The following is a 26,078-nucleotide window of genomic DNA, read 5'->3' on the forward strand; positions in this document are numbered from 1 at the left end:
CAAAGGTCCAGTGGCATTCGCGCTGGCTGCAGATCCGCTTCTGGAGCAGGCTGGCAAAAACACTCGATCTGTTGACGAGATAGAGTGTCCGCCACCCCATTGCACACTCCCGGAACATGCCTTGCCAGAAACAGAATGTTCAAACGAAGGCATCGCAATGTGAATGCCCGCACAAGATTCATAACCGCTGGAGACTTGGATGACAGGAGTTGATAACATGTATGACAGCCATATTATCACACCAGAAATGAACTGTATGGTTGGCCAGCTGCTCTCCCCAAAGCCAAACCGCCACTACAGTGGGGAAGAACTCCAAAAAGGTGAGGTCCCGACAGAGTCCACTGGCCAACCACACAGCGGGCCACTGCTCAGCGCACCAGTGTCTCTGGAAATATACTCCGAAACCAGTGGCACCCGCTGCATCAGGGGAAATTTGAAGCTCCGCTTCTATCTTCAATTCCTCCCGCCAAAATGAAATCCTATTAAAGGATTCCAAAAACTCCTCCCAAACCTCCAGGTCCCTCCGCAGACCTGTGGTCATCCAAACTCTATGATGAAGAAGTTGCAGGGACCCCATGGCATCACACAGCCGCCTCAAGAAGGCCCTACCAGGTGCAACAACCTTGCATGCAAAGTTGAGGTGCCCCACTAACTGCTGCAACTCCAAGAGCGACACCTTGCACTGCTTCTTAAGAGAAGCTAAACGATCCCTCAGACCCTCAACTTTATCTGCAGGCAGCTGTGAAGCTTGCCGAATAGTGTCCAGCTCGATGCCTAAAAAGGTAATCACCGAGCTGGGCCCCTCTGTTTTTTCATGGGCCAACATGACCCCTAGTTCCCCTGCCATGTCCTCAAATGACCGTAACAACCTGGCGCATTGCCCGGACCCAGCCGGGCCCACGAAAAGGTAGTCATCCAGGTAATGCACCATGTTTTTCAACCCAGACTTAATCTGAAGCGCCCATTCCACAAAGGAACTAAAACGCTCAAAAGCAGCGCAAGATACTGAGCATCCCATGGGTAGGGCCCTATCCATGTAATATTTTCCCTCAAAGGAGAAGCCCAGGAGGTCAAAATCTTCTGGGTGTACTGGCAACAGGGGAAATGCTGACTTAATGTCGCATTTTGCCATTTCAGCCCCCACACTACAACCCCGTACCACTTTGACTGCTTGGTCAAAGGAAGTATACCTGACCAAACACAGAACGTCCGGATGGCATCGTTCACTGAGCCGCCCTTGCGGTATGACAAGTGGTGTATCAAACGGTATTTCCCCCAGCGCTTTTTTGGCACCACCCCTAAGGGACGTCATTAAAGGGGCCATTAAATTAGGCACGTCATTAAATTAGGCACGTCATTAAATTAGGCACGTCATCAAAGGGGCCAAGTACCCTCCCCTCCTAACATTCCTTGGCTATTTTTGCCCTAACCACGTGTTCCATCCCAACCACTGAACGAAGGTTAAAGGCCATACAAGGGACTCTAGGTCCCTGATACGGAATCCTAAATTCAAAACTAAATCCCTCCAGTAAATAGGCCCTGTCAGCAACCAAGGGATAATTACCCAACCACCATCTAAGTACCTTCAGACGTATGGGGCTGGGTCCCTTTTCCAGGCGGCTGTGGAATGATCCCACCACCGGGGCGCTTGGCAGTCCCCTTGATTTTTGACCTGCTGCAGGCTGAGAAGGCATGCGACCCTCCGCATAGCAGGCACTCGTGTTTAAATTTAAAGGCTTTTCTAGCACACACGCCCTTGGAGGTAAATTCCTAGCATAGCAGCCGGGGCTGAACCGACTGGCCCACCGTACTGCGCGTACCAACCGTATTTTGCTGCCTGTGCACCAAATGCCCGCTATCTGCCCTGTCACCTGTATTGGGCATCTCCGGGGACATCAACTGCAGCCAGAGCTGCTGATTAATTTGATCCCAGGGAAGACCAGGATTGACTGCAGCCCTCATTCTGAAGGCCTCATCATATTGCAACCACACAGCCCCGACAAAGTCCGTATATGCACGGTGCACTATGTCACAATATTGGGAAAGGGCTGCAGCCTGCAAAGGATGCGCCCTTGCTATCACTCCCACATAGATCAGGAAACCTGGCAGCCAATTGGCCCAAGTCCTGTCTACCTTTCTACATTTCAGCTTCTCCTTCTCCTTGTCATCTAGTTCTTCTTTGTCTTTCTTTTCAAGTTCTCTAAATAGGAGACTGAAACATCCACATATTCACCCCTCAGTATTTTCTCCCGGGTGGCCATTGCCCAATGGCAATGCGGTGTCGCCATATGGCAGAACTTGGAACGGTATGGACCCATAAGAATTTGGTGGATAATGCCACACACCGCAAGGATGCCCCGGCCATGCCCCTTGTTGCAGCAACTGCTGCTGCCCACCCCACGGCAGCACGCCCAGCACTGCCTGTGAAGTGGAAGTGCCTTGCGATGCCGGCGTAGCCACCAACTGCAAAGGGGTGTGTGAGGCAGAACCAACCGGGTTCTGGCTTTGAAGAGGGGTAAAAGGTGCACCCCAAGCCCAAGAAGGTCCAGCCAGACTGTATTGCCCAGAAGGGGCCAACTGCTCAGGCGATGACACCGCCATACACAGTGTATTGTGGATAACCGACATCTGGGGGAGGCCCCATGGCCAAGTCGGAAGCTGATGTTGCAATGGAGACTTACCTGCTACCCCCGAAGGGGTAACAGCAACCGTCACCGCTGGGGTTGTCTCTGCCGCCGCCCCTACTGTGCCAGGATCCACAGGCTCCCCACCGGGGGCCTCTCTCACATCCACCTCTGCTTCCAGATCCGATTCCTGCTGCATATCCGAGCTGACAACCACACCCTGTAACACAGAAAGGCGAGCCAGCACCTCCTTTTCAAAAGTCAACTTGGACAAACGGCCTGTTGCCCTACGGCGCCCTCCCCATGTGGGAGCCCCTACAGCACCCCTCTGTTGCTCCAAAGCATCCAGCTATCCAGTGATGGCCTGCCGTAGCTGGGCGTCCTCACCCAAATCACCAGGTGGCCTAGCTTGCTGCCCCCTCTTTCTAGCGGGCTGTTTTCCCTTAGAGGGTCCCTGACCCTTCTTGGGAGCCATCCCTCCCTTGTTAACTGCCTTTTTACCTGACCACCCCTCAAGTAACCTAGCTCCCCACACATGGGCAACCAGTGTTCTAAAATTAATATAAAAAGCACCTTGACCTGGCTACTTGAACCCAGCTTCCCCTGGGATAAACTCAGGTCGTGAATAGAGTTTAAGACTGCAGGTCTGCAGCCTAACCCCTCTACCAAAGAGCTGCTATATGTGTGCTGGGGGGGCAAAACTAAGCCCCACTACCCTATTAATCAACAAGAGGGGTGTGTGGGAGTGAGTACACCCTCCTGCCCCACAGGGGGGGTGAATAGGCCTCTGGGCGTCCATGCCCAACAACCCCTCTCCCGCCTTCTCCCAAAAGCACCCCCCAACTTGCAAACCAGCTGGAACTCCTGCCCCTGGGGGGGAGGGGAGAGTGGGGGTGATTAGGCCACCGGCCTGGCATCCACGCCCAACAACCCCTCTCTAGCCCCTTAAAAGCATCCCCCACTTGCACTCCGGCTGGAATACCAGCCTCGAGAAAAAACAACCGCCGCTCACATGAAGAAGCCGTCTACGCCTCGCACGGGTCTCTCCAATGCCTCGCACGCGCCGCCGCACCTGGTCCCCCGTGCAATCGCAACAGCTGCGAAGGTGCTCTCCCACCGAGAGCCGAAAAGCAAGTGCGTGGAGTTGGGCGGGGCCTTGAGTTAAAACAATTTTATTGGTAACATATGGTAATAAATCTATTTCTTACATCTTTAAAAACTTCTTTTATCTACCCCATATATTACTTTCTACCCACCCCTCCCCCCGTTATTTGACCCCCACCAGTGCTATTTACTTAAAATGCAAATATTTAAAGGTACCCTTAACTATTAAAACAAAAATTTAAATTCTTCTTTTTAAAACTTAATCATTATCAAAAATTGTCCAATGTCCTTTTATTTTCCACTCTTTTTCTACATATCTTCTAAATTTTTTCCACTCCGTCTTAAAAACTTCTAAATCATAGTCTTTTAATATTCTTGTTAATTTGTCCATTTGGGGCGGGGCCTTTATAGCCCCGACTCCGTGCCCAGCAAGACATCACCGGATGCCGGAGATGATGGGGGCCAGCCTTCCCTCCTTCCGGGAGGGCAACAGCGGCCCCTAGCCTCTAGCCGGCAGAGCTGGCCCGGCTGGGAAGGGGCCAATCTTGTTGCCAGTTATGTTCTCTTACTGAAGACTGTCAGTTCACCTCCAATAGTGTCCATGAAAACACCTAGCAGACTTCCAGCAGCAAAATTTTAGTGTATTAATTGGACTGCATTCAGAGGGGAAAGTCAGAAAAGTCCTGTAATGTGAGCTTCATTCAGCTTGTGGGACTTGGATCCAACCCCATTATATTTATATTAGGAAACTCAGAGGAACTGTATGGGTGATACTTCCCCTTTACCTTATCTGTGGTGAGAAAATGAAAAGTGGGTTGTGGTAATCACAGATTACCCTTGCTTCTCATGGATAGAACATAATGAATAAGATGATGGGAGAGAACTATTATCCAAAACTGAATTAGAGTCACCCTTAGATTCAGATATCTTTCATTAATTAGAAACAATATCCAAAAGTCAGGAATAACCTAACTTGCTTTAATGTCTCACCAATGCATCTCAGTTGTTTTATCTATTGTAAGCTTGGTGACAAATTCAGCCAGCCATTAGAATGAGGGCAGTGGTCCTTCCCTAACCAGAGAAATCTAATATAGGCTTGCCAGCCCTAGGTCTGGGCAGTTGATCTCCCAGTTTTTCAGACTCCGCCCCACTGCCAGCTCCCCTAACAGCCATGAAGTACTCTTAGATTTCAGCAGGTTTAAGAACATAAGAGAAGCCATGTTAGATCAGGCCAATGGCCCATCCAGTCCAACACTCTGTGTCACACAGTGGCAAAAAAAATTATATATATATATATATATATATATATATATATATATATATATATATATATATATACACATACACTCTGTGGCTAATAGCCACTGATGGACCTCTGCTCCATATTTTTATCTAAACCCCTCTTGAAGCTGGCTATGCTTGTGGCCGCCACCACCTCCTGTGGCAGTGAATTCCACATGTTAATCACCCTTTGGGTGAAGAAGTACTTCCTTTTATCCATTTAACCTGTCTGCTCAGCAATTTCATCGAATGCCCATGAGTTCTTGTATTGTGAGAAAGGGAGAAAAGTACTTCTTTCTCTACTTTCTCCATCCCATGCATTATCTTGTAAACCTCTATCATGTCACCCCGCAGTCGACGTTTCTCCAAGCTAAAGAGTCCCAAGCGTTTCAACCTTTCTTCATAGGGAAAGTGCTCCAGCCCTTTAATCATTCTAGTTGCCCTTCTCTGGACTTTCTCCAATGCTATAATATCCTTTTTGAGGTGCGGCGACCAGAACTGCACACAGTGCTCCAAATGAGACCGCACCATCGATTTATACAGGGGCATTATGATACTGGCTGATTTGTTTTCAATTCCTTTCCTAATAATTCCCAGCATGGCGTTGGCCTTTTTTATTGCAAACGCACACTGTCTTGACATTTTCAGTGAGTTATCTACCAGGACCCCAAGATCTCTCTCTTGGTCAGTCTCTGCCAGTTCACACCCCATCAACTTGTATTTGTAGCTGGGATTCTTGGCCCCAATGTGCATTACTTTGCACTTGGCCACATTGAACCGCATCTGCTATGTTGACGCCCAATCACCCAGCCTCAACAGATCCCTTTGGAGTTCCTCACAATCCTCTCTGGTTCTCACCACCCTGAACAATTTGGAAGAAGTTTGGAAGAAGCTTGCAAAATTTTGTGTTTTGGAATGTGTGTGTGCCTTTAAATCTCAGCAGGATAAAAGCTCCATGGAGGGAGGGAGCAAGATTGAAGATGACTCAGGAGAAGGTGGAACCAACTGCCAGAAGAAGCAAGAGCCTTGCGGGACCTTGTTCAGTTCCGCAAGGCTTGCAAGACAGCTTTATTTCAACTTGCTTTTAATGGATAGCCACATATGAGGGTACTCAAGAAGACTGAAACTACTGGAATGTATTTTTATTATTAGCACCAAACTGTTTTAAAAATGTTTTAATGTTTTATTGTAAGATTTTAATTAGTTAATGTTTAACCTGTAAATGTTTTTACTGTTGTGAGCTGCCCTGAGCCTGCTTCGGCAGGGAGGGCGGGATATAAATCCAATAAAATAAATAAACAAACTATTCTGTTGGATTGGAGATTGTAATTGGTTTTTATTGTTATGTTGATTTTATTGTGATTTTATTATTCATGTTGTGCTCTGCTCTGTGCCCCTATGGGGAATGGGCAGAATATAAATAAACAGATAATAATCGTAATCATGACCTGTCTGGATTTTTCTATTCTTCTTGTTTGACTATGTTTGTGTACTTTATTATTCTTATTTATTAGCACCTTCAACATGCATGGCATTTTACAAAGTGCAAGGAAGTTAGGACCCCTGCCATGACACACTAAACTGTGAAGTTATGACAAATTGCTATAACTACTACTAAACATTGACTTGACAACTTCAGAAAGTAATAAGCAATAGTGGAATGATCTTAATTTCAGTTACAAAGAACCTTTTTGTTTTATAAAACAGAGATCCACATCATTTTTTTTTAATTTACCTGATAGTCTCCCAGCATCCCAGTCAATTGGGCTCAGCTCAGCATTCAGAACACATTCAAGACAAAGACTTTCTAGCTCTCCTGAAAATGTTGACACCTGTTTAAAAAAAAGATTCAAAAATGGTCTGAAGTGTGTAGTGGATAGGGCAGTGAAAAAGAACGGGATCTAATTCAGTTTCTCATGTGAAGCTTACTGGATGATCTTGGGCCAGTCATTCTCTCTCAGCTTTACCTACCTTCATTTGGCCTCATGATATCAATCGCAGTAGAGTGATCAAGAGAAGTCATTCTTTTACCTTTCAGCAAATGGCTGGTCAGCAGATATAAGACTTCTCGCATTGATTCTTAATTTTTGTGATCAGTACTAAGTGACTGGGGGCATTATTCACAAAATGTCATGATGGATGAATGAATATGAAAGGAAGAAGTTTGCATATGGTAGTGAATATAATCATGGTTTCATGATATGTTCACATTTTTTAATTGCTGCAACACACTTTAGATAGCACACAATTCATGTTTACATGCTGAGGAGTTATCTGCTGGACTGCTGTATTTCCCCCCCATATTAGGTAGTAATTTTGTAGTGAGCAGATCTGTGGACAACCATCAGGGGAGGGTGGGATATAAATTTGATAAAATAAATGTGATATTATTTTTCAGTTCACAGAACAGTAACTTCAACAAATTCATCAGCTTCTGCATTTTGTAAGCTTCATTAGAGTGTGAATTCTCCATTAAATAAAATTATTGTAGCATATTTAACTGTCTTGGCATCCTGTGAGGTATGAACCTTTCCTCAAGACTGAAGTGAAAAATTTACAGAAATGACTTATGTACCCTGGATGAAATATTCAGTTTGAGTGACAACTGGATCCTATATATTACCAATGATGTATAAGCTTGCAACATCAATGTAATAAAACCTACAGTATTTTTATTGTGTTCTGCTTTATGGCATTGCACTATTACAGGAGTGGCCGTTCTTGCACAAAGCACTTATTTGCTGGTGGAACAAGTCTCAGAATTTTGTGATTATAGAACAAAAGAGTGTGTATAAATTCTTCAGTTTTTATCCTGTAAGAGTCACAATTGCATGCTTAATAATCAGCTATATGCTAATTCCCACTCTAAGAAATACACATTCTATCAGGATCATTAGGCCTTTTTGTAAAAGTGAATGGAGTAAGTGGAGAGTCTGTTATCTATTGTCTTGGCATGATACAACACCCAAGATAAGACAGAACCAGTAAATAGAAGTATCAGTATGGCCCTTGAACCTCACATTGTCATTAAAGATAACAAAGAACTTTTTCATTGCTGGGCCAAGAATAATAGTGTCTGCAAACTATTTTAAATTCAGGAATTTGTCTCAAAAAAGACAAAATGAGACCACAGGAATTCCTTCAAAATGTAGACAATTGGCAATGATAGTCTCTTAAGAAGTGTTTTAATAGGGTCAAAGTTTACTGTACTATATGACAATGTTCTTCTTCTTTAACTGAGTGATGTAATATATTCACTTCCAGTCAGTTTTTAAAAAATAGAACCAGACTCCAAATGTAATTCATTGCCCTACCACCCCTCAAACACACACACACACACAACACAAGTTATGGGTTAAACTGGGAATTTTATTTAAGTATAAGGTTATCTGAAGCATTTCATTTGCACATTAAAGCACTGGACCAAACTGAAGATGAAGGGCAGCCACAAAAAGACCTGGCCAGCAAGTAAGCCCTTGATTGGCCCATGCTCCCGTGCTGAGACCCAATTGACTCCCCCCGCATCCTTCAAGGAGATGGGGATGGGTGGGCAAACACCATTGCCTGCTCCAGTTCAGGCAATGGACTTGTGTTTATTAAAAGTAGGAAGATCTGTGTATTACCATCCAAGGTCAAAATACCTGTGTATCCTGTCTCTGTGTGAGTTTGGCTCACTTTCTAATTGGAACTCATACCCATTCACACCCAAGATTGCCCAAGGAAACAATTTTCCCCACACTACCGCTTGCTCATTTCCTTGGGATCTACTGGCTAAACCAAACTATCAGTGACTCACATCCGTTACACTGGTAAAGCTTTGAGTTCTTCTGCAGTTACAACTTAGCTCCAAAGTCAGTTGCAACTTTTAAGGTAGGGCTGCCAGGTCTCCTGATATGATTCCTGCTGGCAGTCTGGATTTCCTGCCACTACTCAGTAAAATGGCACAAGAAGAATGGAGAAGAAACAGACATTGTTTCCAGTGCCATGAAGAAATTTCCTGTGTGAACCCAGAAGCTACATCATTGGATCAGCATGTCTTTCTAGAACTCTATGGTAAAACTATAAAGTTTTATCAGAATCCTAGAGCATTGTGCTGATCTAATGATACTACTTCCAGGATTGCACCAGAAGTGATGTTGTGGCATTGGAATGATGCCTATGTGCATGAGTCAACCCCTGAACCCCCTCCTGGTTGCCAGCAGCAAAAGGGATGGAAGGTAGCTGAGGTATTGCACTTCCAAACATTTTGACACTAATCTGACTAGGACAGTATAAAGTGGAGGATGATTTCTCTCTGTGTTACTTAAATATTTAATCTTATAATAAAATTATATTATTTGTTCTATACTTTGTCACCTTAACTAATGACAAGCAGTGTATTGTAAACCAGTGAGATTTTGCTGATCTTATGACTGCTATAGATTTTATGTAGTGAGGTATTTGAAGTCCTGTTTAAGCCAAATGTTGATTCTCTCTCGGCTTGACTTCGCGAACGAAGATTTAAGAAGGGTGCAGTAGTCCACGTCTGCTGCAGGCTCGCTGGTGGCTGACAAGACCAATGCGGGACAGGCAGATCCGGCCACAGTGGCTGCAGGGAAAAGTCTGATTTGGGGTTGGTGCTGTAGCAGTGCGATTCTTCCTCAATCTCCGTTTGTCCTCAAGACCAGCTATGTGTGCGTTCTCAAAGGAAGAGACAGCCTGGTGGATGGTGTGCTTCCATGCTTTGCGATCTGAGGCTAGGTCAGACCACTGGTGATGGTTGATGCGACAGGTGCCAAGGGATTACTTCAAGGAGTCTTTGTACCTCTTCTTTGGTGCGCCTCTATTTCGATGGCCGGTGGAAAGTTCACCATACAGAGCAATCTTGGGAAGGCGGTGGTTTTCCATCCTAGAAATATGCCCTGCCCAGCGCAGCTGCGTCTTCAACAGCAGTGCCTCGATGCTTGTAACCTCCGCCCTCTTGAGGACTTCAGTGTTGGTCACAAAGTCACTCCAGTGGATGTTGAGGATGGTGCGAAGGCAGCGCTGATGAAAGCGCTCAAGGAGTCGCAGGTGATGACGGTATAAAACCCACGATTTGGAGCCGTAGATGAGGGTTGTCATCACAACCGCTTTGTAAACATTGATCTTTGTGCCTTTTTTCAGATGCTTGTTGCTCCACACTCTTTTGTGCAGTCGGCCAAATGCACGGTTTGCCTTTGCCAGCCTGTTGTCAATCTCCTTGTCGATCTTGGCATCTGAGGAGATGATGCACCCCAGGTAGCTGAACTGCTGGACTGTCTTCAGAACTGATTCACCCACAGTGATGCAGGGAGGGTGATAATCTTCCTGGGGTGCAGGCTGGTGGAGAACTTCTGTCTTCTTCAGACTAACTTCTAGGCCGAATAGCTTGGCAGCCTCTGCAAAGCAGGACGTCATATGCTGCAGAGCTGATACCGAGTGGGAGACGAGTGCAGCATCATCAGCAAACAGTAGCTCTCGGATAAGTTTTTCCATTGTCTTGGAGTGAGCCTTTAGTCGCCTCAGGTTGAACAGGCTGCCATCGGTGTGATAGCGGATGTAGACACCATCGTCATCATCTAGATATACTGCAGCTCTTTGAAGCATCATGCTAAAGAAGATCGTAAAGAGAGTTGGCACGAGAACGCAGCCTTGCTTTACAACTGTGCCTATTGGGAAGGGCTCCGAGAGGTCGTTGCAGTGTCTGACTTGGCCTCGCTGGTCTTCGTGTAGCTGGATGATCATGCTGAGGAACCTTGGGGGACATCCTAAATGTTCCAAGATTTGCCATAGGCCTTTCCTGCTAACGGTATCGAAAGCTTTGGTAAGGTCAACAAAAGTCACATATAGACCCTTGTTCTGTTCCCTGCATTTCTCTTGGAGTTGCCTGAGAACAAATACCATATCGGTGGTGCTCTTGTTAGCTCTGAAGCCACACTGGCTCTCTGGGAGGAGTTCTTCTGCAATGGTGGGCACCAGTCTGTTCAGGAGTATTCTGGCAAGGATTTTGCCTGCGATGGAGAGCAGGGTTATCCCCCGGTAGTTGGAGCAGTCTGACTTTTCCCCTTTGTTCTTGTGTAGAGTGATGATGATTGCATCGCGAAAGTCCTGTGGTAGTTTGCCTTGTTCCCAGCAGGTGACAAGTACTTTGTGAAGTGTGCTATGTAGTACTGTGCCCCCATGCTTCCAGATCTCTTGTGGGATTCCATCAACTCCCGCTGCCTTGTCACTTTTCAGTTGCTTGATGGCTTTAACAGTCTCTTCTAGGGTGGGGATCTCATCCAACTCTGTTTTCACTGGTTGAAGTGGGGTGAGGTGGATTGCTGAATCTTGAACTGCGCGGTTGGCACTGAAGAGAACCTGAAAATACTCCGACCACTGGTTCAGTATGGATGCCTTGTCTTTGAGGAGCACTTGGCCGTCTGCACTACGCAAGGGACTCTGAGCCTGATATGATGGACCATATACTGCCTTCAGGGCTTCGTAGAACCCTCTTAAATCACCAGTGTCTGCACACAGCTGGGTTCTCTCTGCAAGCTTGGTCCACCACTCGTTCTGAATGTCTCGAAGCTTGCGCTGAAGGTTGCTACATGCAGCGCGAAAGATTGCTTTTTTCCCGGGACAGGAGGGCTGAGCAAGATGTGCTTGGTAGGCAGATCTCTTTTTCGCTAGTAATTCTTGGATCTCTTGATTGTTCTCATCAAACCAGTCCTTGTTCTTCCTTGTGGAGAACCTGAGGACTTCTTCAGAGATCTGCAGGATGGTAGTTTTTAGGTGTTCCCAGAGTGCTTCTGGAGAAGGGTCTGTGGGGCAACTGGGGTCCTCAATTCTTGACTGGAGTTTTGCCTGAAAGGCAGCTTTAACTTCGGCTGACTGAAGGCTGCCAACCTGAAGCTTCCTCCGAAGGATACCTCCTCTCCTGGGTGTGGGTTTAAAGTGAAGACGGAGATTGCAGCGTACAAGACGATGATCCATATAACATTCCGCACTGGGCATTACTCGGGTGTGTAAGACATCTCGAAGGTCTCTCTGGCGCACCAGAATGTAGTTGATAAGGTGCCAGTGCTTAGACCGTGGGTGCATCCAGGTTGTCTTCAGGCTGTTCTTCTGCTGATAGTGTTGGTGATGGTGAGCTGGTGTTCCATGCAGAATTCTAGCAGGAGGCGCCCGTTATCATTGCAGTTGCCAATGCCGTGTTTGCCAAGTATTCCTTTCCAGGCTTCCGAGTCTTTACCTACTCTGGCATTGAAGTCGCCAAGGATAATCACCTTTTCCTCTGTAGGGGTCTTCCGTACGAGGTTGCGTAGATCAGCATAGAACTTGTTCTTTTCTGCAGGATCTGCTTGAAGGGTTGGGGCATACACACTGAAGAGTGTTGCATGCTGCTTGTTTTGAAGTGGGAGGCGCATGGACATGATGCGATCTGAGTGACCTGTTGGCAGGTTTTCAAGTTTGGAGGCAATGGAGTTCCTGACCATGAAGCCAACGCCAGAAAGGCGGCTCTCAGCCTTTGACTTACCCGACCAGTAGAGGGTATAGCCAGCACCATGTTCTTGTAGACTACCTTCCTCAGGGAAACGGACCTCACTGAGAGCTGCTATGTCAATATTCAACCTGAGAAGTTCGTGGGCAACTAGAGCAGAGCGTCATTCAGGGCGACCACTGTCTACTGTGTGTCAAGCATGGTTCTGATGTTCCAACACGCAAGCTTTAGTCTTTGCACACTTTGTGAGGCAGGTGCATGCCTTTTCTTTGTTGTTATTTTTTGACCGCAAGTAAGGATGCCCGTTGACCGCGGCTAGCCAACTGGGGTGGGGAAGACGAGCTTTGTTTAGGCCACCTTTTCTAGGCCCTTCTCCGTGTGGAGCAAGCAGTGCTGTCCTTAGATAAGGCTGCTTGGTCATTCAGGGTGCTGCCGAAAAATGCTTTCGTCTCCGGGTCAGCATCAGGTGACCAATACCCTGAACCGCCTACATGCAGGATCGGGACTGCGGCTTCCAGTAGCATCTTCCACCTGCCATTTTGCCCCTTGCCCATCGCTGCAGGACTTGGTGTGTTGTGGGTTGTGGATGTGGATATGCCCTTCAGGCCTGCGCCGAGGAATTTTTAGGTGAAGCACAGTGTGCACGGTACTGGCTCCACCCTTTCACCTTGGGGTCATCTGCCATGGCCCAGTAAGCCGGGATGCCGGCAGCGAGTCCTCCAGGTAGTAGGTGTTACATTAACGAGCTCTATCTGCCCGGGTTTGATGTTAGAGTTTTCCTTCTCTTGACTGGCGAGGTTGGTGAGCCCAGCCTGCCCATCCGGTTATACCGCCGGACATTCGGTCGCACCATGACGTGGCAAACTCTGTGAGAAACGGGGGGGACCAGCAGGAAGGTGTTGCCACGGATGCAGTAATGCAGGAGAGGCCATTGCAGTGCCCATCTGCCAGGCATAGCCGGACAGTGACCACGCGGCGTTCACTACACCGGGAAAGGAGAGGCTATGTATTGCGCATACACTTTCCCTGGGGGGGCAGGATACCCAAGAGGGAGCCCACCCCTCCCCCCCAAATGTTGATTAATATATATATAATTAGCAGGGCTTTTTTTGAGCAGGAATGCACAGGAACGCATTTCCAGCTGGCTTGGTGTCAGGGGTGTGGGTTAATATGCAAATGAATTCATGTTGGCTTTTTCTACAAAAAATCTGTGCAACAAATTGGGACATCAGGGGATGTGGCCTAATATGCAAATGAGTTCCTGCTGGGCTTTTTCTACAAAAGAAACCCTAATGATTAGGAATCAATTTAGAAAAGTTCATGGGAGCATGTCTAACTTGAAAGATATTGATAATCTATTTAGAATGTTTCTGTGTGCTTAAATTTAGACACATACACACACACCCTTGGCATGTTACTTTTGCATAACATTCTTCCATGACAATTATTTTATTCCAGATATTATTTCAGTGTCATCCATTGAATAACACAAAACTTTCCTGTACTGGAACCCAGGATTTTAGTAGGGTCCAGATCTTTTTCACATTGATATTATGGTAATATTAAAATGCATAAAACAAGATTGTAGATGCAAGATCAGAAGAGCTTCTATCCAAGCTGAAGGTGTTTCTGATCCCTTTTCCTAGTGTACCCACCCGGAGCCCACCAGCACATCAAGCGGACCTCTTCCATCATAGCTGATGTATGAGAAACTGCAGCTGGAGCTTGACATCCAGAGGGTCCTGGTGCACATATGGGGAAATGCTCTGGTGCGCACACTGGACTCTTTAAATTTTTGCCAATATTTCTTAGGCAATATGTCTTTTGATAGACACTTTTTTAAAAAGCAACATAGAGCTACAAAATTGCTTTTCCCCAAGACTGTAATATCTGTAGAAAACACTTTTACTGTGTTGTTACAGATGATAGAAATATACAACTGACTGGGCTTTATTTTCTAAATTAATGAACCATGAAAGGTTATTCATCTTTCAGAATATTTTGCAAACTAGAAAAAGAAATAGAAGCACCCAAGCAGACTTGGTGAGAAGTTTTTTCATGTTTCTCATTTGCATGTCTTTACATTTTGTAGATCACTAGGATGTTTGTTTCAAAAATGTTCAGGGAATCATAAAAGCAAAATATGCGTGAACATGAAGATAAAAGATTTTAACTGGTACTTGCATAGTACTGCTTAGCTGGTGGTCTTAGTGTGTGTAACTTTTCTGATGTCTAGTAAGTTTTTTTCAGCAGGTTGGTGATATGTTCAGTAAAGAAAAAGTTCCACAGAAATCAATAATCAAATGGATAATTTCACACACTAAACACATAAATACATGAATCTATATTGCATCAGAACATTGATTTATCAAAGTCAGTGTTGTCTACTCTGATTGATGGCATTTTTCCAGGGTCTTGGGTAGTGGTCTTTCACATTTTTACCACATGATCATTTTAGCTAGAGATGACTGGGATTGAACCTGGAACCTTCCACATGTCATGCAGATGCTCTCCCAGTGAGACATGGCCTCTCCCCTGAGCCATGCCCATTACTATGGATCAAATACAGATTTCCCAGGAAGTTTAGCAGATGGGGTGGGCAGTTCTGGGTCCCTGAAGAATGCCTGCATGAGATATATGTTTGCATGTTTGTGATAGTCATTGCCATTTTGCATTTTTACACATAACATATTAAATGTTAAAGCCATTCTTTTAACTACAAAAGTAATGAGTGAAAACAGTCTAGAAATAAATAAAAGAAGAAACTCACTCTCTTGAAAAATTCCTTTGCATTGAGGTAACATGTCTACCTTTGATGTGTGGCATGAATCAAAGCAGCTTCAAACTTACTCTGGTTTGCATTACATGCCCTCCAACATTTGATTTAGGATCTGTCCACATGGCAGAATCCTGCATTGCTAGTTAGACAACACTGCTAAAGAAAGTTAGGAGTATAGCAGACTTCCAAGTGTAACAGAAAGTTGTGGAGGAAAGACCCATGGTTTTTCAATGATTTCAGGTGACATGCCTTTGCAGGTTTATTGTGAGAGTCACAATGTATGAGGTGATGAATTGCACTTTAAAAGTTTAGAACTGCTGTGTAAATAGATAAAGGACTGTGATGACTTAATTTTTCACAGAAGCCCAGAGGGCCTTGAGTGACAGGCTGCTCCAAGCAATCTGATTGGCTAGCATTAGCTAAGCAGAGAAAGACTTGAGAGCTTAATGTTGAGGAGACAGATTTATGTCTTGATGGGATGCAGTCTGATTTCAGCCTTAGATTAGAGAAGAACTGGGGGGGAATTGGCAAGAAAGTTTGGGAAGTAAGCAAAGACTCCCATTTGGGCCAAGGAAAGGGGATAGAACTAGAGAGAGAAGAAAATTCTCTACCCAGTCAAACAGGGAGTTAGCTTTGAGGCGTGCAGAGATCCCTGGTCTGATGTGGTTAGAAACTGCCTTTAGAGACCTTAAGTTAAAAGTTCAAGATGATTACTGGTGCTTCAAGAGAAGTGGTTTGAGTACTGGAAAGAATGTACTAGCCTTCTGGAAACCAAAAGAGTCAGAGAATACTCAAAGGAAGTGTGCAATCTTTGGAAAACACTATGACAAAAGTCTCTCAACATAAAGATTTACATCACTATGAAAAGCTTAAGAAACTCTCATTAGCCTGAAACATAAGAATTCAAGTCTGTGCATGTACTGGTTTTACCTCAGAAATTTTAACCCCTGATTTCACCTGACCTTTACCCTCTTTGTTAAATAAAATATTTTTATTTTTGAGTTTTAAAACACCTCAAGTGCCATTTCAGTAGTTTAAGTTAAAAGGCAATCCTGATTCCTGACCCTTCCCATAGGTTCCTGGGCTAAGCCAGCAATCAAATATAATATTTAGACAGGGTGGGACAGCCAAAGTTCTTCAGGAAATAAAAAAAATACCACAAGGGCTGCTCAGTCATACAAGGGATAGCAAAGTGGAGGAAAAATCTTGCCTCTGAGGGAGGGAACTGGACAAGGCTGTCATATATGACATCACAAGCTTCATATGTATATTTAAAAGCTGGTTCCTGGATTCCACTTTTGTTACACCAAATTGTAGCCAATAAATTGAACCTTGGTGGACCTATGTTCATGAGTGATTGGGCTAAACAGACAGGGGGTAGTTCAGTTCTCAGCGTCCCTTCCCCATTTTCAATGAGGGAATGTCAACAAAGATGGAAGCTGAATCACAGCTGTGATTGGGATCAAAATCTGCCCTCTGCCACAGATGCTGGGCCCACCAGTTTTATCCATTCTTGCAGCAGGGTCACTCTTCGCTTTTCTCACACATAAGTGTTTAATTGACATTCACTTCCCATGGCAAGACAAAAAAATGAGGAGCTAGTTGCCTGTTGCTGTGTGGCTTGGCCTCCATGTTAGAGGAGGAGGAGGAGGAGATGGGATTTATACACTTCCCTTTTCTCAGAGTATCAGAGCAGCTTGCAATCTCCTTTCTCTTCCTGTCCCCACAACAGACACCCTGTGAGGTAGATGGGGCTGAGAGAGCTCTCCAAGAATTGCTCTTCATAGAAGAGCTCTGAGAGAACTTGTGGCTGACCCAAGGTCACTCCAGCAGTTGCATGTGAAGGAGTGGGGAATCAAACCCGGTTCTCTCAGATAGGAATCCACACATTTAACCACTACACCAAAATGGCTCTGGTAGGGCATAATACATCACAGTGGTAGGGCATAATACTTCATAGCATGCATAGTGCATGAAGATCCACTGAACCCACCCAAAGATCTTAGTAGTCCTTGCACCCTACCACCACCACCACCACCCTCTAATCATGACTCCACTGCTTGTTGAAAGCCTCCATTTGTTCTTTATGTGGTTGCATAGGATGGGGTTATCAAATACTGCAGGATCCAAAACAAGCACCTAAAACTAAATATTCCTCAGAAAACACATTGTACATCATGCGCTAGACTAGTAGATTCTTATTTCAATCATTTTTCAAGTCATTCTTAACAATTTAACATGACAATCTTCTACCCAATTGAGAAGGAAATGATACAGAGGAGGTTCTTTCATGATTATTGTTATTACTTCTTAATTGCAAATATAAAATGCTTTTTATAGTTCGGTTAATGAGTGACAGATAACCAAATTTCCATAAATTTTTTTCAGGGAGAAAATGGTCTGTTAGGTGATCCTGGTGTCCCTGGTGATATTGGAGAAAAGGTAGTACTCATTTAAGTCCATCCTGTGTTTTCATCTAGTGGCTGAATGCTGCATTTTGGATAAAAAAAATTCAGATCCCTTCATGGTTATGAAACTCACTGGATAGCTTCTCTGGATCCCTGTTTTTCAGCCTGTTACAGAGCTGTTGTGTTGTTGTGAGCATAAAAATAAATTGCTCTCTGAACACTAAATTATTTGATGGAGAGAAAGGATCTATATGTGAGCATTAGACACATAAATCCAAGACATGATCCATAGATGGCTACAAGGAAAATTTGATAATTTCAGTTTCCTTCCAGAGATCACATCTCAGAACAGGGAATCAGTTAGGGTTGCCAATCCCCAGGTGGGGGCAGGGGATCACCCAGTTTGGAGCCCTTCCCCCGCTTCAGGGTCATCAGAAAGCGCCTGCTGGGCACTCCATTATTCCCTAAGGAGACCGATTCCCATAGGGTATAATGAGGAATTGATCCATGGGTATCTGGGACTCTGGCGGGGGGGGGGAGCTGTTTTTTGAGATAGAGGCACCAAATTTGCAGTATAGCATCCAGTGCCTCTCCCCAAAATACCTTCCAAGTTTCAAAAGGATTGGACCAGAGGGTCCAATTCTATGAGCCCCAAAAGAAGGTGTCCCTATTCTTCATTATTTCCAGTGGACGGAAGGCATTTAAAAGGTGTGCAGTCCCTTTAAATATGATGGCTAGAACTCCCTTTGGAGTTCAGTTACGCTTGTCACAACCTTGCTCCTGGCTCCACCCCCAATGTCTCCTGACTCCACACCCCAATCCCCAGATATTTCTTGAAATGGACTTGGCAACCCTAGAATCAGTGGTCTGATAATATGCTTGTAAATAAGTGGCCTTGCTGCTTCTAAGCAATATCAGGAAAATTGTTGCGCATAATGGATGTGACAAAATATGTTTTGTGCCTATCTGGTAAATAAAAGGTTGTTGTTATTGTGCAATAATAGAGGATAAACTACATCAGTCCAGGTTTAACAAGACTGCCCCTCTTCCCTTGTGAAATCCCCTTTGTTGTCTCCAGAAAGTCTGAAATCTCAGCTTGTGTGTGGGTGGGGGAGGCTATTACTATGCAGACATATGCTTCATTTTGTTTTTGCTTGCCTGAGATCCCTGGGAAAGCAAGATGAATATGTGCTGTTATAATAACCTATTGTCAGTAAGATTGTGTGTGCTTCCTTTATTTAAAAAAAAAAAAAACTTACAAAATTGTGCAGCAAGATAACTCCAGTTCTGCATCATGAAAAGGTGGATGCCCCAAAACATATAAATTGTGCAAGCTGAGCACATTTGAGCACTTTTGTGATCAGAAAGCGTTCCCTTATTTTATAAAATTTTGACTGCTTCTCTTATTTATGTGGAACAGCAGTAAACTATGCATGGCATTGGAAATCCTATTGCCTCTCCCAGGGGCACTAGAGATTTTACCAGGCATTTCTCATGCATTTTAAAGCTTATTTTCATAGCCTGTGAGTTAGAAACTTGCTTTATTTAAAGAAAACAAGAGCTGAGGTTTTCAAGATGCTGAATTTTACATCTACCTTTTTAATACTTCATACCAAATTCTGTTGTTTTTATGCATGTGAGATCATTGACTACATAAAGCCTTGATTATCAGACTATGATCAGAAAGCATTGACCTTGAACTGTTGGTTATGCAAATCTAAGACAAATCTAGGGCTAATATAGAAATAAAGGAGCTGCTATCTGGAAATAAGGGTATATACCTGAGTGTTGCTTTATGGAGTCGTTACTGTCCAATCCACTGCTTGGAATGTATCACTTATGCTGACTCCATTAATCAACTGTCGGCATAGATATCCCATGGTCTAGTACAGATTGTGGGTGTAGGATATGCTGCATAGGGAAGGGGTCAAGCTAGAGTAGACACTGACAGATGTGTGACTGACTCTTATCAGAGCTTTTAAAATGCTAACTGAAGCCACATAAGGCTTACCTTTGGATGAAGTTGAGTAGGGGGGAGAGGGGATTTCATTACCTCTATGATATTTTGCAGATTGAAATGGGTAGTTGTCTTTTCAAACTGCTGGCGCCCACAGAGATGGTTTATTGGCAATTCAACAATCGAGCAAACAAAAATTTTTAAATACTTGGGGATCACTTTTAACCACAAGTTAAGCTGGGTTTCACATCGTAACAACACCGTCAACTTGGCTAAAGGTTCAGCTGCTCAAATTAAACAATTTTTCTTTGCAAGGGGCAACCAATTAGTTCCAGCAGCTATTAAAGTGTTCAAAGCCAAAACGCTTGCCCAAATCCTCTATGGTATCCCTATTTGGATCTCAGCTTTTACCAGGAAAGTGGAGGGCATTCAAGCCTCATTCTTTAGACAAATTCTTGGTTTGCCAAAATGTGTGTCCTACTTTGCTCTCTGCTCTGAAGTGGGTCAGTCTTTGGTGGAGACAAAAGCCTGGATTGCAGTGTTTAAATTCTGGCTCAAAATTCATTTTAGAACAGATCCCAACAGCCTTCTTGATTGTATGAAAAGAGACCCATATATTTCATCCTGGACAGCAGTGCTTCTGTCTAAACTCAATCAATTGGGGTTAGAGGTAGATGATTTTTCTACCGCTGATGAGTCATATATCTTCAGATGTATTAAACTGAGACTATGGGAATTGGAGGAAACGAAATTACAGCCAACTGACCCTTATATTTGCTCTCCAGCTTCCTTAGGTCTTTATGCTTTTTGTGGCAAAATGCCCAATTATCTATCAGACCTAACCACTCCAAGTCATTGCAGGGCATTTATGTTGGCTAGACTAAACGTGTTTCCCTCCAAAGTTTTACAAGGGAGATATCAGCGAGTCCCTTTAGCCGACAGACTTTGCTCCTGTGGAGCAAATACCCCTGACTCAATCCAGCATATATTGCTTGATTGTTCTTTATACCATAACCTCCGTAAAGATTTATTTGGCAAGCTTTCTTTTTCTCCAGATTTGTCTATTCTGCCACCCTGTTATTATTTATTGAGTGATACTGAGGGGGTGGTTAGTGAGGCTGTGGCAAAATTTCTGGCTGACATCCTTAAATTTAATTCTGACCATGTTTGAATCCATCTGTAAGCTCGGTTTTATTTTGATTTTATCTCCAATGTTTAAATTTTTATATTCTGTGTATTTTTATCTGAATCTTTTATGCCATTAAAGGTTTGGTATGGTATAGATTGAAATGGATAAATACATACCCTTTCATTGTCATTTACCCTTGGAGGGAAACAAAGGAACAAAACACATTGAGATTGGTTTCAGTCAGCAGAAGTACATGGGAAGGAGGGTTGTCAACGCCTGGTTGAAAATTTCCTAAAGATTGGGAAGTGGAGCCTGTAGAGGGCAGGGTCTGGGGAGGGGAGGGACCTCAGTGGGGCATAATGCCATTGAGTCCATCCTTCAAAGCTTCTATTTTCTGCAAGGGAGCTGATCTGTGTTGTCTGGAGATCAGTTGTAATTCTGAGAGATCTCCAGGCCTACCTGAAGGTTGGCAGTCATAACAGGGAGGGAAGAATTAAGCCCGATGAAACCTTGATCAATCCCTGTCAGGCCCCTTCTAGTCTGGAAATACTGGGGGAACAATTATTGGTCTCCTAGTCTTGTCTATTTTGAACCCCCAGATATCCTCCATTGGGCAACTGTTAATGTGTTTCATAAGCAAACAGGAAGAAACTTTAAAAGTTCAACAGTTTATTTTTTTCAACAATTCATTCAGGTTTATTCACTAGGATGTGTGTGTGCGTGTGCATGTTTCTTATTACATGCAAGCTTTCTCTCTTAGTCCCCATTTTTACTGGCCTATCAGTGGATCATTATTTTATAGGAAACAGAGCCTGGGCGGGGGTTCTTCCGCTTTCCCAGGCTCCTTCCCACCCCCAGTCAGCTGGCTGGCAGGGGGAAGCCCGCCCCCAAAGCCACCATGTGACTTTCCCCCTCCGGAGGCTCTAGTCTCCAATTGGAAAGACTTCCTCTTGGGATGGTGTGTCTGTGTTACTTGGAAGAAGTTGACTGCAACTCGTGAGTAGAGAGGCAAATCCCTTGCTTTAGAGTCACCAGAAACAGGGGGGGGGGGGACATCTGCTGAGCACTTCATTATTCCCTATGTGGAGATCGATTCTCATAGGGTATAATGGGGAATAGATCTGGAGGTTTCGGGGGTTCTGGGGGAGCTGCTTTTTGAGGTAGAGGCATTAAATTTTCAGTATAGTATCTAGTGCTTCTCCCCAAAGTATCCCCCAAGTTTCAAAACGATTGGACCAGGGGGTCCAATTCTATGAGCCCCAAAAGAAGGTGCCCCTATCCTTCATTATTTCCTGTGGAAGAAAGGCATTTAAAAAGGTGTGCTGTCCCTTTAAATGTGATGGCCAGAACTCCCTTGGAGTCCAATTATGCTTGTCACACCTTTGTTCCTGGCTCCACCCCAATGTCTCCTGCCTCCACCCCCAAAGTCCCCAGATATTTCTTGAATTGGCTTGGCAACCCTAGCAGCCATACTAATACTCATTTTCAGGCACAAAGGCTACAAACAGCAGAAATGAAATTCAGTGTTTTATTTATCTAAGTATAGTTCCCATCCTCCAGGGGTGGCTGGAGATCTCCTGGGATTATGACTGATCTCCAGGCAACAGAGGTCAGTTTCCCTGGAGAAAACATCTGCTTTAAAAGACGGATTCTATGGCATTATACCCACTGACATCCCTCCCCTTCCCGAACCCCACCCTCCTCAGGCTCCACACTTCCAAATTCCCAACTAGTTCCCAATCAAGAGCTGGCAACACTGCCATCAATATGAACCGGTAATCTTCGCTGTTAAGGTTTCAACTAGATGTGGCATTGGCTGATCTATAATGAGAATATCCCACCAGTGGGAGCAGAAATAAAATTGTGTCATGGAAGCAGTGCTAGAATATGAGTTTTTACCCTCATCAGAGTCATTATTTGCCCAGAGAATAAAAGAGTAAGAAATTCCCTGTCCTGCAGAAGGATCTCTAGAACATCTGCTGAACATCAGAAAGCAAAGTCCTTTTTGGATGGGAAACCTCCTTGGATTTCCAGGAGTTGGGAGGTGGAGGCAGGCTTTATTCAGCCATCTCCCTGAATATCCTACAGGTCCCCAATAGGGGTTAGTCACCATAGGTCTCCATGACTTCCAGGTGCAGACACACACACACAATACAAAAAAGAAAATGAAGTTCTTTAACAGGGAGGTCTGACTCCCTCTAAATGGATAATTTCATAAGGTATTCAATATTGTGTAGCAAAGCAGAGTTACACTCTTCTAAGCTTACTGAAGTCAAGAAGAAAGTGTAGAAGAGTGTAACTGTGCCTAGGATTGCACTGCAGACTTCATTAAAATATGTTAATTGCAAACGTGGTCCTAGCTGTGCAGGTTTAACTTGCCATTTTCAAATATGCTTTGGGTAGTTTTTTCATAGAGATTTTTCTTCACAGAGTTTCATGCTTCATAGGGGATGTTATTTGGTTGCATTTTCAGTTGCTCTCTTTCAATAAAAAGGAAAATATTATAGAATTTTAATACTGTATTATTATTTGTTAAGATGATCCACATCCTGCCTGGGAATAAATGCTTTATGATCCTCTATTTTATGTATTTATTAATGACCCTTACCTTGATTGTTATTGTGAGTTAAAAGTATTTTGTGATTTTTTTTAAAAAGCAGTTTTACCTAAATCCTGTAAGACAGGTAGTTCAGGCAACACTGGGAGATGCTCTTCTTTGGTGTTGTTTTGTGCCTCATAGGCATAGATACCTGTTTCACTTTGGAAATGTTACTTAAAAGATGTTAATAATTCCAGTGGGGTAGCTGTGTAGTGGTAGAAGAAATAAACAGCAGTCTTGTGGCACATTTATTCCGGCAAGAGCTTTCGTGTTTCTAACAGCCCTCTCCTTAAGATGTAAAATGAAGTGGTGCTGTCTATGAAAACTATAATAAGCAACTTCAAACTTTGGGTTTCATTCAGTTCAGCCAAAGTTAATATCTCTTGTTAATAATAACTGCGAACAATGCATAAAGCATAAAATGGGGATAAGACAAATCTGCACAAAAATTGCATAAAATGGAGCAGAAGTCTTTTGATTGCTGCTGTTTACAATGGAATTAATATGTTTGTGTGTATATGTGTATTCAGAGAACTGAATCAGAGCTGTACCTTTCTAAGTCTGTTTGTCAGCAGGCTTAAAAGGGCATAACTCTATTTAGGATTGCACAGTTAAGTGCAGAATATCTCCCATGGTATGTATTATCAAAATTTAGCAATATATTTTAAATTGAATACAAAATTATTAAGTCTTCCAGAGTAATATATAGAAAATACAAAGTATTTCTGATACGGTTTATTTTAAATTTGATGTAACAATACAAACCAAGAATATAAAAATACTAAGCAATGTTTCTGTAATATGTTCAAACAGCTTTAAACATTTTGTTATGCTATTCATTTCTCCCCCAAATGCAGGGTGAACGTGGTTTTCAGGGGGACAAAGGAGAAGGAGGCGAAAAGGTAAACAATTCTAGAAGTCCTTGCTGAATTTTGCCTCCTGATTTTGTTTAGTGTTACTGAATAATGGCTTCTTAATTTGAAAATTCACACTGTCAAATCAGCATTTAAGACAAGAATCCTAGACTACTAGCAAAACATCACAGCTTGATGCAGGGTGTAATCCAGTCAAGGTTATTGCATCACTGTGCCAATGCTATTGTGTCAGCTAAAATCACTAGATGAGCCATAGGTCCATCGGCAGAGAAGATACTTGCTGGGGCCGCCCTACATGATCTCCTGCAACAGCTTGAAAAAGGCCTCTTGAGTAGTGCAGAATGCAGTGGCTGTGTTCCTAGGATTCTATGGAGAGGTAACAGTTTGACTTGTGCCTTTGTGGTTCCAGTGCTGCATCATGAGCTTGATAACAGCCCTATGCAGTCTCCCAAGCTATCATGCTGGGTCTGATTTTTGTTCAGGTAGGTCCTGTAACCCTCAACAAAGCGTTTTTTGGGGTGCAGACAGGCAACCCCTCCTCCCTTTTCCATCAACATAAAGTTCATATTGTGCAAATTACAGAGGTATAACTAATGCAAAATGGTTGGCTGCTGTTCCATCTTATTGGGCTCAACATATTAAGTCTAATGTTTTTTACCTACTGATCTAAGTATAAAGGTGTTGCTTCTAGAAGCATATGTTGTTATACTACCAGAACGACTTTTAAAATGACTTTTCCAAGTTGTACTGGATAGAATACATCTGGCATGTGTCATACTTTCCTGTTTGCTTGTTGCTTTTTGGGAAGTCCCAGTTTTGATTTATAGCCTCTATTTTACTGATTAAACATTGTGGTTTTAATTCGAATCTTCTATGTTTGATTATTTGTTAGCCAAATGCGATCCTTGTGGCAGTGCAGGCAAGCAGGTTGTCACAGTGGGCCCCTGAACTCTTTGTAACAGACCACTTATACAGTATGTCACAGAAGTGAGTACACCCCCTCACATTTTGTAAATATTTAAATATATCTCTTCTTGTGACAACACTGAAGAAATAACACTTGGCTACAATGTAAAGTAGTGAGTCTACAGCTTGTATAGCAGTGTAAATGTGCTGTCCCCTCAAAATTACGCAACACACAGCCATTAATGTCTAAGCTGCTGGCAACAAAAGTGAGTACACCCCTAAGTGATAATGTCCAAATGGGGCCCAAAGTGTCAATATTTTGTGTGGCCACCATTATTTTCCAGCACTGCCCATAGAGTTCACCAGATCTTCACAGGTTGCCATTGGAGTCCTCTTCCACTCCTCCATGATGACGTTACGTAGCTGGTGGATGTTAGAGACCTTGTGTTTCAGGATGCCCCACAGATGCTCAATAGAGTTTAGATCTGGATACATGCTTGGCCAGTACATCACCTTTACCCTCAGCTTCTTTAGCAAGGAGTGGTCATTTTGGAGGTGTGTTTGGGGTCTTTATCATGTTGGAATACTGCCCTGCGGCCCAGTCTCCGAAGGGAGGGGATCATGCTCTGCTTCAGTATGTCACAGTACATGTTGGCATTCATGGTTCCCTCAATGAACTGTAGCTCCCCAGTGCTGGCAGCACTCATGCAGTCCCAGACCATGACATTCCCATCACCATGCTTGACTGTAGGCAAAACACACTTGTCTTTGTACTGGTTGCCGCCACACATGCTTGACATCATCTGAACCAAATATGTTTATCTTGGTCTCATCAGACCACAGGACATGGTTCCAGAAATCCATGTCCTTAGTTTGCTTGTCCGCAGCAAACCGTTTGCGGGCTTTCTTGTGCATCATCTTTAGAAGAGGCTT

At 43.9% G+C, this 26,078-nt stretch overlaps 1 protein-coding gene across 1 annotated transcript in view; it reads left to right on the plus strand.

The window, feature by feature from the left end:
- COL19A1 (collagen type XIX alpha 1 chain) overlaps positions 1-26,078 on the plus strand; it is a 348,383-nt gene that overhangs the window by 116,851 nt on the left and 205,454 nt on the right. Inside the window, exons 11-12 of the mRNA XM_060235557.1 lie at positions 17,660-17,713; positions 24,222-24,266. Coding sequence (XP_060091540.1) covers positions 17,660-17,713; positions 24,222-24,266 — 99 coding nt within the window. The remainder of the gene's footprint in view (positions 1-17,659; positions 17,714-24,221; positions 24,267-26,078) is intronic.

This window comes from Heteronotia binoei, chromosome 1, assembly GCF_032191835.1.
Source record: "Heteronotia binoei isolate CCM8104 ecotype False Entrance Well chromosome 1, APGP_CSIRO_Hbin_v1, whole genome shotgun sequence".
NCBI lineage: Eukaryota > Metazoa > Chordata > Lepidosauria > Squamata > Gekkonidae > Heteronotia > Heteronotia binoei.